The following is a 13366-nucleotide window of genomic DNA, read 5'->3' as shown; positions in this document are numbered from 1 at the left end:
AAAGACGCGAAGGGCCAGGCCACGAGGGATAAGGACCCATGGCGGGGACAAGATTGTTGAGTCGCTGGGGCTGGAGGAAACGGCGCTGCGTAAGAGACGAGATGCAACCCAAAACAAGGCACCCACCCCCAAACCTCTTGTTTGGGGTTAGCTTGGGAGCTCCTGGAGAGAAGGGACTGGCTTTTGTCCCTGTTCCCAGCTCGTTGCACATAGTAGGTGCATGATGAATGTTGGTCATTGACTACAGGGCAGAGCCTGGGGTGGGGCATTGCTGGTTCCCGCTGGTTTTCCTTCAGCTGACACTAAAAGCCAGTTTGGGGAGCCGGCCTGTATTTCTCGTACTGTCAGAGCTGGGAGGAAGCCTGGAATGTAGGACAGGAGCGTGAGGAGGGCCCTTGGAACAGAGAATGTCATCAGTGGAGCTTAGCCCTCGCACAGACGCTTACTTGTCTGCCTGGGATTGGAGTTAACCCTTCCATGATCCAACAGACACACATATCTTTGGTGTATTGGAACGTTGCTAGCCCTTATATTCATCCAGCTATGTGTAGACATACATGTGTGTGTGTGTATCTATGTCTGTCTGTCTGTCTCCATTCTATCCATCTGTCTGTCTGTGTCCATTTGTCCTATCATCATCTGTATCCATCCATCTGCCTGTTTGTCTATCTGTCTGTCTATCTTTCTGTCCATCTGTTTATCTGTCTCTTTGTCCATTTGTCCATTCATCATGCGTCTATCCATCTAGCCATCTGTCATTTTGTCTGTCTATCCCTCCATGTGTCATCCATCCATCATCCATCCATTCGTCTTTCCATCTATCTATCCATCCATCCATCCCTCTGGCTGTCCATCTGTCTGTCTTTGTCCATCCATCCTATCCATCCATCCATCTATCTATCTATCTATCTATCTATCTATCTATCTATCTATCTATCTATCTATCTGTCTGTCTGTCTGTCTGTCTATTTGTCTATCTATCTGTCTATCTATCTTTCTGTCTGTCCATCTGTTTATCTCTCTGTCTTTGTCAGTTTGGCCATCCATACATCTGTCTATCCATCTATCCATCTGTCAGTTTGTCTGTCTGTCTGTTTTTGTCTGTCCATCTGTCCTATACATTAACTGTCTATCCATCCACCTATCTTTCTGCCTGGTTGTCTATCCATCCATCCATCCGTCCATCCATCCATTCATCCATCCGTCTATCTATCTATCTATCTATCTATCTATCTATCTATCTATCTATCTATCTATCTATCTATCGTCTGTCTGTCCGTCTGTCCATCCGTCCATCCTATCTCTCTGTCTGTCTATCTATCTGGCACTTGACCCAGAAGTCACCTTGGGAAGTATGCCCATGGCCTTTCACCAGTCTTCCTCAACACTAAAGTGCTCTTCTTCTTTCCCAAACTCCCCTCCATGCCCCCTCTCCTGTTCCCATGTCATGCGTGACCTTGTATGTTGAACTTGTATGTACTTGGCAGGCTAGGTCATGTTGCAGCCTGGTGGATCTGAACATCCACACGTTGAAAATCGGCCACTTGGCCTCTGTCACCTTGGGAGGACTTGGCACAGCAAACCTTGTCCCTCTCTGCCCTCCCTACCCTGATGCCCTTCCACAGAAGGCCTAAGGGGGAGGGGGTCACTGTGGGGACCCCCTTTTCCACAAGTCTCCCCACTCCCCCCTTTTTTAAGACTCTTCCCTTCCCCCCCACCTTTCACCGGGGAGATAAAGATAAAAGCTTGTAATAAAAATAATATTCGTCACGAGAGATAAGACGAATAATTACAATAATTATCTTTATGAAACTCCTGTCTTGGAATGAAAAATGTAATTTTTCTGATATTAAGGGAACTTAATTTAAACACCTTTTTTTCTTCCCTGAATTAAAATAAAATAAAATAAAATGGAAGCAGGAAAATCGCTCCCAATAAAGTTTAATTTGAAACTGCGGGAGCCCCCGGGGGGAGGGGATCTCCGAGTCTCCCTGGGGCACGGTCTGTATACCCAGAGCTCCTTCTGCCAGGGAGGAGGGGTACGCAGCCTCGCCGAGAGGAGGATGGGGAGGGGGAGCCGGGTTAGGAGAGGAGAGCTTTCAGAACTGGAAGGAACCGAAAGATCCGAGACCTTTATTTTATAGAAAGGGAAACTGAGTCCCAGAGAGGTCTGTGTCTTGCCCAAGGTCACACGATTGTGTGCTAGCAGAGGGAGGGTTTGTCTCAAATTCAGCCCTCTTCCTCCCCAGGAGAATAGAGATGGAAGAAGCAGCCAGGGGCCTCGTGGCACAAGGCAGGTGCTCTGGGCATCTCCTGGCTGCCAGGGTGTGGAGGAGAGCTGGCAGCGAAATTCTAGGCTAAGGCCAAGACAGGGTCCACTCTGACATTTGGAGAAGTCAGTCAATATGCCTTTATTACGCACCTACTGTGTGTTGGGCACTGTGCCAAGATGCCTCGTGGCATCCAAGGATCATAGTCTGAGAGAGCAAGAAGAAGGAAGGCATCTCTGCATCCACACAGACCTAAGCCCCTTCCCCTGGAGTCAGAGGACCAACTTGGCTTTGGAGGGTCCTTCTAGCATTTAAACTATCCTCATGGTCCCTGTTTAGCTCTAATTCTTCTAATCCTGACCTTTGGGGACAGGGAGCTCATTACCTGTCGAGGCAACTCATTCCATTGTACAAGGCATTTCATCATTAAGAAATTTTAACTTACATTGAGCCAAAAGCCATTTTCTTGCAACTTTCCCTCATTTATTCTTGGTTCTAATCTCTGGGACCCAGCAGAACAAACAGAGCCCCCTTCCCCATGCCATGGATGCAAAGACAAGTGATCAGGGCCCCCCTCCCCTCGCAAAAGCCTTTCTCTCTCCTCAGTTTCTTTATTGACCCTCCTGTGGTGTGGTCTCAAGTTGCCCACCAGACCACCCTGGGCTCCTTCCCCCCTGCACCCACTCTATTTGTCAATGCGTTTTTGTCTGAGCAATCCAGGCAGGGGGCACCAGGACTGCCCCCTCCCTCAGGGTGGGCACTGATTCTGTGAATTTCAAGTAAGATGAGGCACAGCTTGCCTCTTTTCTTTTTAAAGAACCTGCTAAAATCACATTGCTAGTGAGACGCTAAGGAGGGGAAGAGGCTTGGAGAGGGGCAATGCCAGGTAAGGTACCCCAACCTTCCAGGACTAAAGAGGGTCAATGTCAATGGCAGGTGAGGGTACCCTCATCTTCCAGAGCTGGAAGGGGTAATATGGGGTGATGGCACCCCAACATTCCAGGACTAAATTAGCGAGTCAGTGTCCGATGAGGGTACCCTAATCTTCCAGGACTGAAGAGGGGCAATGGCAGGTGTGGGCACCCTATTCTAAGGCTAGAGAGTGGAAACGTTAGGTGAGGGCACCCCAATTTTCCAGGGCTGAAGAGAGACAGTATTAGGTGAGAGTACCCAACCTTCCAGGACTTAAAGAGGGTCAATGTCAGGTGAAGGTACTGGATTCCTCTAAGGCTAGAGAGGGGCAATATTAGGTGGGGGCACCCCAATATTCCAGAGCTGGAGAGAGGTAATATTGCTCAAGGAAGCCCAGTCTTCCAGGGCCCCCAAAGGACCTTCAGCCCCGAGCGATGCTCCCCTCGCTCCCCATCTGTATCCCCACTTTTCACCTTGACCTAGAAGTCGAGGCAGCAGATGCCATGCAGAGCCTGCGGGGGGAAGAGAATTCCAATTTCCAAGCCAGGGAAGGAGGTAAACGCCCTTTTATTCTTGCCACTAAAGTCGGATTTCTCAAAGGGGCGGAATTTTGAGTGGCAAGTGTGCCACGAATCCTAAGTAGCTGAGCCCTGAGCCGGCCTGCCCGGCCACTCCTGTGTCTGTCTGGCTGACATTTTCACACTTCTTGTGATGTCCCAGTTACCCTCCTGCCGTCAGGCTGGGCTCGATGATACCGGGGGCCATAATCTAAGGGGGGGAGCAGGAATTAGAAGAATGCCGCGATCGGGAGGGAGTCTCGGACATCAGTTTCTTCTTACAAAAGTGACATTTTCCGACCCCTCCTGAGAAGTGGAAATTTAATAGAGATTAAGAGAGCAGATGAAATGGTCTGAAAATGGCGGTCTGAGAGCAGGGGGGAAGCCGATGATCACGAGCCCCACGTGCCCCGAGAAGCAGTGGATTTGTGATTTTGATTTATCCCAGAAGGGATCCCAGACACCGTCATGGAGTTGGGGCTGGAAGGGACCTTCGGGGCCGTCTCCTTGAAGCCCCTTCCCGAAGCGAAGGCTCGTGGAGATGGAGCGGCTCAAGGGCACTTAGCAAGGCAGGGTCCGAGTTCATAAAGAGATTTGAAGGCAGGTCATCCGATTCCTGATCCCCACTCACTGACCCGGCAATCATTTAGTCCAGCCGTTTCATTTGAGACCGAAAGATAACCGAAGCCTGGAGAGGGGAAATAACTTAGTAGACTTGAGTTCAGGTCCTGCTTCAGATGATAAATAAATATGATAAATTCTGGTCAGTAAGAAACGTCTCTCAGCCTCAGTTTCCTCATCTGTAAAATGAAGGAGGACTTGGGGCGCCCCCCAAAATCCCTTTCAGTTCCTGGAGTCAAGAAGACCTGGGTTCAATTTCCATCTCTTACCTCTTACATCTCTCTGAGCTTAAGCCTCAGTGTCCCCATCTGTTCAAATGAGGGTTCAGAGGCTCGGATTGTCCCAAAGATCCTGCCAGGCATAGATCTGCCATTGGCTGGCTGGTTCAGCCCGCGGGTGCCCAGTTGGATGCTGTTGGCTTTTTTGCTCCAAGATGATTTCTGACGCCCCAACTCTCCTACATTGGGGGGTGGAGATGAGCGTCTGCGGGAGACACAAAAATGTCGTCTTTGGGGCTCCCGCCGGGCTTCCCGCCGACGCTGCTAACGGAGCTTGAAATTAACAACACATCGGGCTCAGAGAACGCACTTTCCACCCCAGCCGACCCGAAGCTCCCGGCTCCCAGCACTTCCCCGACTGGTGATGAGCCCGGGGAGTCCCCAGGGAGGGAAAGCCTTGGGTCCCTCCAAGGCGGGCTGTCTTGTGGTTGGTGGTTTTTTCCTTGAGCTTTGCAAGATCTTGGGCAAGTCCCTTTCTCTTTCTGGGGCTCAGTTTCCCCATCTGTAAAATTAACATATTGGATTGGCTGCTCTCCAAGTGCCCTTCCAGTTCCAAAATGTGGGATTTTGGTCATTTCTACAGCATGGCGGTTCTCAAACTTTTTGGTTTCATGACCCTTTTACCTTCTTAAAATTTGTTGAAGAGCTTCTATTTGCATGTATTAGAAATTAAAATGTCTCCTTTTTAGGAAAATAATTTGGGGTCTCAGGAACCCCCGAAAGGGTCCCCAGGACACCCCAGACTACACTTGGGAGAACCATGGCTCTAAATGTCTCCCTCCTGGGTCCCACCCCACAGTCCGGTGAGAAGGTGGGGTTTCATAGATACATACCCCAAGGCTTTGAGCCTTAAGTGACTGGTCCCAGGTCATGCAGTAAGGATGGAGGGCAGTATTCGGATCCCTCTCAGTTCCATTGTTTTGTCAGTACACATTTCTGAAGCATCTCCTGGGGCAGACAGGTGGAGAAATGGCAAAATGCTGGACCTGGAGTCAGCAAGAACTGAGTTCAAATATGATGTCGGACACTTCCTAGTCGTGTGACCCTGGGCAAGTTGCTTAGCCCCATTTTCCTCAGTTTCCTCATCTGTAAAATGGGCTGGAGAAGGAAATGGCAAGCCACCCCAGTATCTCTGCCAAGAGAACCCCAAATGGAGAGGACCGAAGAAGAACAAAACTTCAGACTCCAAATGTAGCCCAGTTCCCCCTACCCTGGGCTGCTCTTCTGGTCTCTATGTGCAAGAAGATCCCACGGGGATCGTCTAGTTCTCCCCACCTCATTTTGCCCTTTGCAAGCCTTAAACCCTTTAAATAAATATCATCTAAGGGGCACCTAGGTGGCTTAGGGGATAGAAAGCCAGGTTTAGAGATGGGAGATCCTGGGTTCAAATCTGGCCTCAGACACTTCCGAGCTGTGTGACCCTGGGCAAGTCACTTAACCCCCATTCCCTAGCCCTTACCACTCTTCTGCCTTGGAACCAATGCATAGTATTGACTCTAAGACAAAAGGTAAGGTTTAAAAAAAAAAAGCATCATCTTATCATTGCTATGGTGTAATAATCAAATGAAATGGTGTCCTGTAGCAGCCATATTGGTGATATTAACAAGGGGTGCATTGGAGTAAAAAGAGCCCCTGGTTTGGGACCCAAAGATCTCAGTTCAAATCCTGCCTCTACTGCTTATTACCTAGATGACCCTGGACATTCACCAAGAACGTATTTATCCAGGGGCTGCTTGGTGAAAAGCCTGTGAGAGTACGGGGAAATGGCAGAAGGAGCCAAAGGTCCCCTCCAGACAGTGTGGTGTAGAGAGAGAGTCTTAGATTCAGGAAGACCCAAGTTCAAATCCTGCCTCAGACACTTGTTCCTTGTGTGACCCTGAACAAGTTTTATCATTTCAGCTTCCTTATCTGTAAAATGGGGATAATATAATAATAATAATAATAATAATAATAATAATAATAATAATAGTGCCTTCCCCCTGCCCAGAGTTATTGTGATGAACAAGTGAGTTAACCCATGTTGAAGGGCTTTGTAAACCTTAAAACACTCTCTATAAATGCTATTTATTGGCTTGCTTCAGTTTCTCATTTGTGAAATGAGGGGGTTTGGCTCGGTGAAAACAATGGCATTTATATAGCTCTCATTTATGTAAATAAATATATTTTTATTTATGTAGTGTGTGTGTGTGTGTGTGTGTAAGTGACTTGCCCAGGGTCACACAGCTAGGTCAGGTTTGAACCTCTTAAGTGACCTCTAAGACCCCTCCCAGGTAGATGAGTGCCCCCGGGCCAGGGTCCGTGACGTGTAAGGGGGGAGCTCTTCCCCAGAGTTTGGTGGTCCCCGTGGATCTTTGCACCCTCCCCCCGCCGCCGCCTGTGGCTCCCTAGATGGGACTAACCGGGCAGTGCTGGGAGGTGGCCGGCCTGCTGACCTTTGGTCCCCTCCGGAAGCCCAGAGTGAGCGGCCGGGGAGGTGTCGATCCCGTAATGATGACAAACGGCCGAGTGTCAGAGGCACCCGGGAAGCGTCTGCGGCCGGAAGGTGAGGGGGGAGGCGGAGCAGACTCTCTGCCTGATTATTTATTTTTCCAGCTCAGCGGCAGCAGCGGGGTCCCCAAAACAGGCTGCGGCCCCCGCTGCTTCCTTCAATAAACAGCCCGGCGTGCTCCGTGGGGGAGCGGGAGCCCAGCTGGGCCCGGGGGTCTGCCCGAGGAGGGGCTGCGGGGGGAGGGTCCCCGAACTCACGTCTGGCTCCGGGGAGGGCGCTCCAAGCCTGTTTCCTCATCTGTAAAATGGGGATATTGTCAGCGCCCATCTTCTCCCAGGGGCCTGTTGGAAGGGGGATAACGACACTGAAGAATAGCTGGCCTGGGCCGTTTTTCAAGGTGTGAAGAGTGTTTTCTACCCGTTAGGGCTGCGGGTTGGGTTTTTCCATGTTCGTTTTCCATAGGGGGTCTGGGGGCTATTTTTATTCCCATTTTACAGGTAAGGAGAATAACGAGGCTCGATCCGCTTGTTCGTGTCGGAGCTGGCACTTAAGCCCCAAGCGCTGTGCCCCCCCCCCCCCCCCATGGTCTAACAGGAAATGAAATACCAGATCCCTGGGCGGGACTCATGGGAGGGAATGACTGGGGCCATTGGCAAGGCCGTGGCCGAGAAGGTGGCCTTCGGATGGGGCCAGCCGGTCTCGTGGCCTTGGGAAGCCAAACCAGATCGGAAGCAGCCCCGGAGAGGCCGTCCTGTAGCGGAGGGGGAGCTCGGGAACAAGGCGGCTTTGTCCTCCTTCTCTGTCGGAGGCTGGGGCTCCCCTGCCCCATTTGGGAACTTCCCGTCCTCGATGTCCCGGGCCTCCTTCAGTGGTTGAAGCCAGCCTGGAAGGACAGAACAAGACCTCGCTTGTGGCGAAAGGAGCCTGGTCAGGGGGCCTGGATTCTGGCCAACTGTGTGGCTCGGGGCAAGCCCCTTCCTCTCTCCCAGCCTCAGTTTCCCCAGCTGCAAAGTGGAGGAGGAGTTGGCTCCGAAAGCCCCCCTCTAGTTCCAGACCAGTGAGCTTTTGGCAGCTTAGTTGTTAAGCAAAACATTCTAAAGCATCCCCTGCGAGCTCGGTCCAGTTCTGACCCTCCTGGAGATCATGGGCTTACGGAGGGTCGTGACTCTGTCACAGGTAACAGGAACAGCCAGTCACAGTATCCTGGGGGTGGACGGGAGGAGGCTTCCTGGTGGAGGTGGCGTCCGTGATGGGGTTTCCAGGGCAGGCACGTTTTTCAGAGGTGAGATAAGGGCGGCATCCCGGGGGGATGAAGAGTGAGTAGAGCCCCGGCAGGCGGGCCAAGGTTCTCGGTCAGATGTTACCGAGGCAGGCGGTGAGGCGGCAGAAATGACACACTGACCACACCGTGGCCAAGTATTAAGGGTGTTGCCCAACCCTCGGGTGCCCCTGGTGGCTGCCCTCGCCAAGCCTCTGACTGTCTCTTTGTCTTCCTTTTCCATCTTTTAGCTGCCACTCCCCCCAACATGATGGACAGGTCCTGTTTAAAACTGAAGGTTTACGTGAAGCCCACCAGTAAGTGTGACGTCTGGGGAGAACCAGGGCTCTGGGCAAGTCACCACGATGGCGCCAGGGAGGGACGGGGCACTGGCGGTGGGCACTCTCCTTCTGAAGGGGCAAGGGGCCTGTAGAACGAGGGGACCGACCTCGGAGGCCCCCTCTCTTCTCTGAGATCCTGAGACACTTGGTGAGAACCAGAGGGAGAAATGAGCTGTTTGCTCCTGAGAAGATGCTCTCTCGTCTCCTTCCCTGCCTCCATCTCTCTCTCTCTCTCTCTCTGTCTCTCTCTCTTCTGTTTTTGTCTGTCTTTCTCTGTCTCTGTCTCTGTCTCTGTCTGTCTGTCTGTCTGTCTCTCTGAATGGGGTTAGGGTCTGAACTCTGTCTCTCTTTTCTCTTTCCCAGTCTTCTATCTCCCCCATTTCTTTCTGCCTCTCCTTTCTCTATCTCTTCTCTTTCTATTTGTCTGTCTTTCTCTTTTTCACCTTCTTTCTTTGGCAGGAATCAGGCTGAGGCTATAGTCGGGGCCAGGGACAGATGGGAGTAAGGGGTCATCGCTGGGCCAGGAGTGGGACAGGGTAGGGGTCAGGTTCCAGGCGTAGAATCAGGTCAGGGTCTGGATTCGAGAGGCCGAGTCAGGATGGCTGGTGAGGATGCAGCCAGTGTAGGGCAGCCCCCTGACTGGGCAAGGGACCACGAGGGGATTCGGGCACCCCCTCTTTCTCCCCACATGACGCCTCTTTCTCCCCCGACAGACGATTCTCTGTACGAGTCTCCAGAGCCCATCTTCACCAGCAATAACTCCTGCAGCAGCCTCAGGGTGTCCCAGCTATTCCTCTCTGTGGTGCCCGTCTTTTGGACCATCTTCACCTCCTAGCCCCCCGGCCCTCCTGCCACCAGGCACCGGGGGATCGGCATTGTTCTAGGTGGAGCCGGGGGAGACAGAGGGAACCCTGGGGGGCTGGGGCAGCCCCGCTGTTTCCTTTACTCCTTGCCACCTGTTCAGACGCCCCCCTCACACCCCGTCTGCCCCTCCTTCGGGAGGCCAGGGAGGAAGGCCCCGGAGCCGCCAAGCCAACTTCCACCTTGGGGACCACACAGACGACGGCTCAGGAGGAAGCAGATGGTGTCTGCCAGGGACCGAGTTCACGGCCGCCCAGGAAGGTGACCTGCAATCCTTGAAGGTTTCGGCTCTCGGGAGCCTCCCCAGGGCAGTAGCAGCTGCTCCCCAGCCCTGGGGCCTGGGGACGAGAGCCGCTTGTAGACCAAATAGAGAGCGTCCTTCTTGTTCCATTCGGTGCTGCCATCCCTTCCTCCCTGCCCTCAGACCTCCGACCTGCCCAGGGGACCTTCACAAAGACGGGACGGCCGTCACCACCCCAGCCGGCGCCCCTCCCTTCCACGCTGCCCCCCAAGAGACGGCGGGGCCCAGAGGGGAGGGGAGACCTTTGGCTCTCTCCCTCTCCCACCCGCCTGCTGGCCCTGACCTCGGCACCCAGCCCTCGTCTTCCCCCCGGACTCAACGCTGCCCGGACGGAGCCGGCTGAAGACTTTTGTCCCCGGGATCCTCGGGGAGCCCAAACCCTAGCGGGGCCATGGAGGAGGGCTGAGGGACATCCCGTGACCCAGAGGGCAGCGAGAAGGCCGCCCGAAGACTTCTTGGGGAGAGGCGAGCGGGCGGGTGAGGGGACCAGAGGCGGCCACCAGCCACGTCAGGCGCTCCTTGAGGACTGCGGGTCGGGGAGGGAAGGGGTAGAAATACCTCTCGATGCTTCTTCTTCTTTTTTAAATGTATTTTCATTGTTTTATTTGAGACTCGAGTTTTTAATTTATTCTAGCACTCCACACCCTCTGACCCGGTGAAGACTTTAGGGAAGGAAATGGAGGTCACTGGCTGTGGATCTGCCCCCGATCTGCGCCCCAGGCTCCCTCCTTTCCCAGCCCCTGTTCATCTCCTCCCTGCTCTGAGCTACCCCCCAACCCCCGGCAATGTCTCTTGAGTCCGTGTCCCTGGGGAAGGTCCGACCCCCCCCCCCCCCGCCCATCCCCTTCCCATCGTGGGCCCTCCCCGTGGGGCACGGGGAGCCTCTTGATTCCCAGCCTTCATCTCTGGCTTCATCCTCCCTCGACACCCTGAGCACATGTGGGCATCGAGCACCTCCCAGGTTTGGGCCCCAGGACTGCCGGGAGATTTGTGTTCTTGGGGGTGGGGGCACACTGTTGGGGCGAAGGTGGAGGGGGCCACTGGGGGCGCGCACATGTTGTAGATCTTAGGAGGGATCGTGCCACCGGGTTGTCCACTGGAAGCTGAGAGTCTGGAAAGAAGGAAGGGGCGGCTCTTTGGTTTCGAGGGAGGCAGCTGCCCACACTCTTCCCAGCCAAACTTGCGGCATTGACCCAGATCCCCATCCGAAGCCACCGTCCCCAGATGCCCCCGAGAAGGCTCTGGGAGGTGCTTTCGGAGGAAAAAGCTGCCCCTCGCTGCCCCCTCCGGAGGAGACAAAGGCTCTGGCCATCTCGGACTCTCCTTCCAGTTCCTAGTCCTGGTATGGTCCAGAGTCTCCCCCAGACTCCAGAGAGAAGAGCTAACAAGTCCCTTCACTGCCACAGTTCAGCTCTCCCTCCCTCTGCTCTCCATTTAAGCAGCGGCTTTTTATTAAGGTCCCTGTTGTTTCTTGCTTTCTTTCCCTTTTTTTTGCAAATGCAAATGAACCTACCGATTTCTATTGCTTCAAGTAATCTGTCTCTGAGGAAGGGAGCAGACGTTATATTTCTGTAAATAGAGCCCGCAGGTATATACTGTGATTTATTTTTAATGCAATGCTGAGAATGAACTCGGTGGAGGTCTCTCTCTCTCTCTGTCTCTCTCTCTTTCTCTCTGTCTCTCTCTCTCTGTCTCTCTCTCTCTCTCCCTCCTCTCTGTCTCTCTCTCTCCCCTCTTTCTCCCTCTCTCCTCTTTCTCTCTCTCTCTTCCCTCTTCCTCCCTCTCTCCTCTCTCTCTCTCTCTCTCTCTCTCTCTCTCTCTCTCTCTCTCTCTCTCTCTCTCTCCCTTTCTCTCTTCCTCCCTCTCTCTTCTCTCTTTCTTTGTGTGTCTTTCTCTTACTATCCCTCCTCTCATTTTCTCTCACTCCCTCTTTCTCTCTCCCTCCTCTCTCTCTCCCTCTCCCTTTTTTTCTCTCTCTCCCTCTCTCTTCTCTTCCTCCCTTTCTCTTTCTTTGTGTGTCTCCCTCTCCCTCTCCCTCCTCTCATTTTCTCTCACTCCCTCTCTTCCTCTCCCCCCTCTCTCTTTCCCTCTCTTCATTCTCTCCCTTTCTCTCTGTCTCTCCCTCTCCCTCTCTCCCTCTTTCTTTCTCTCTGTCTCTGTCTCTCTCCGCCCTCCCTCTCTTTCCCTCTCTCCCTCCTCCTTTTCTCTCCTCCCTCTCCCATTCTCTTTCTCTCTTCCCTTTTCCAGGGGGTGGGGTGGGTTTAGAGTAGAAGCTATAACTTGCAATAAGCTCATTTTGTCCGTCGGAGTTTCTCCTCCATCCGTGCCCTCCCTCCCCCCTCCCATAACAGTTTCTACAAAAAACCGACAGACAAAATCAAAAAAAAAAAATCCTTCTGCCATTTTAATGGAGTAAACGCATTTATACAGATTTCATATTTCTATCTTCCTTTCCTTACTCTGTGTTTTATATATATATATATTATATATATATTGTGTATATCAACCATGAGGCCCTGAGGACACAGTGAGAAGAAAAAATTGGAAGGAGAATTGGGGGGAATGGTTTCCCCAGCCACGGTCTGGTTTGAGGGGTGCATCCTGGCCCACCCCCTGCTCTGGTGGTCTCAGACATTGTTGAACATCCTCCTTGGTTCCCCTCCGCCTCTTCCTCCAGCCCATTGTGTGGGATCTCCCACTCCTGGCCCCTTCCCCACTGCCCATCGCCACCCAACTTTGGAATCTGTATTTTTTTATAATAAAATAAAAATAAACCTTGTGGAATCTGAGTGTTTCCTATCCGCTATGACCTCCCTTCATCTTCCACAGCCTGTCCTCAATCTTTCCAGCAGAAGTTTCCAGGGGACTCTGGGTATAGACCTCCAAGAGGGTTTAATGTTGACAAAGACCTTTGCACACACTGTCTCAGTTGATCCTGACATGTGGGAGTCGCTATTATTATCCCCATTTTACAGATGAGACAATTGAGGCTCAAAGGGGTTTGGATTTGAGCCCAGGTCCTGCTGAATTCTGAGTCCAAAATGCCAGACTGACTGTGAGGACTTTTTCTTCTTTTTGTGTATCTTGGACCCTGATGGCAGTTTTGTTGGGGGTTTTTAAACCTTCACCTTCTGTCTTAGAATCATTACTGTGTATTGGTTCCAAGATAGAAGAGTGGTAAGGAGGCAGTGAGGGTTCAATGACTTGCCCAGGGTCACACAGCTAGGATGTCTCTGAGGGTAGATTTGAACCCAGGACCCGCCATTTCCAGGCCTGACTATCCACTGCACCATCCCCATCGGCAATTGAATGACCCCTGGGAACTTGTTCTCAATAACATTTTTAAATGTATAAAATAAAATACTGAAGACTAAGAATTAAAGATTCTTCTTTAATTAAGACAATTGAGAGATTAAGATGAAATAAACCAAGCACACTAAAATATACTTATCCAAAATGAGAAGAAAACAAGTTCATAG

The 13366-nt window shown here is 52.2% G+C and overlaps 1 protein-coding gene and 1 long non-coding RNA gene across 2 annotated transcripts in view; one reads left to right on the top strand and one right to left on the bottom strand.

Moving 5' to 3' along the window:
- The window catches only part of EFNA2 (ephrin A2), a 108729-nt gene extending 96063 nt beyond the window's left edge, over positions 1–12666 (top strand). The window contains exons 3-4 of the mRNA XM_007489357.3: positions 8636–8701; positions 9439–12666. Of these exons, the coding sequence (XP_007489419.1) occupies positions 8636–8701; positions 9439–9560 (188 nt within the window). The 3' untranslated portion in view covers positions 9561–12666. The remainder of the gene's footprint in view (positions 1–8635; positions 8702–9438) is intronic.
- LOC103104555 (uncharacterized) lies at positions 3732–5929 on the bottom strand. The gene is made up of 2 exons (XR_001629351.2): positions 5472–5929; positions 3732–4843 (listed from the first exon to the last, which is right to left on the bottom strand). It is a non-coding gene; the product is annotated as an uncharacterized LOC103104555 (long non-coding RNA).
- Positions 12667–13366: the final 700 nt, after the last annotated feature.

The sequence above is a fragment of the Monodelphis domestica genome, chromosome 3 (genome assembly GCF_027887165.1).
Source record: "Monodelphis domestica isolate mMonDom1 chromosome 3, mMonDom1.pri, whole genome shotgun sequence".
Lineage (NCBI taxonomy): Eukaryota > Metazoa > Chordata > Mammalia > Didelphimorphia > Didelphidae > Monodelphis > Monodelphis domestica.
This window is presented reverse-complemented; position numbering and strand designations above follow the sequence as displayed.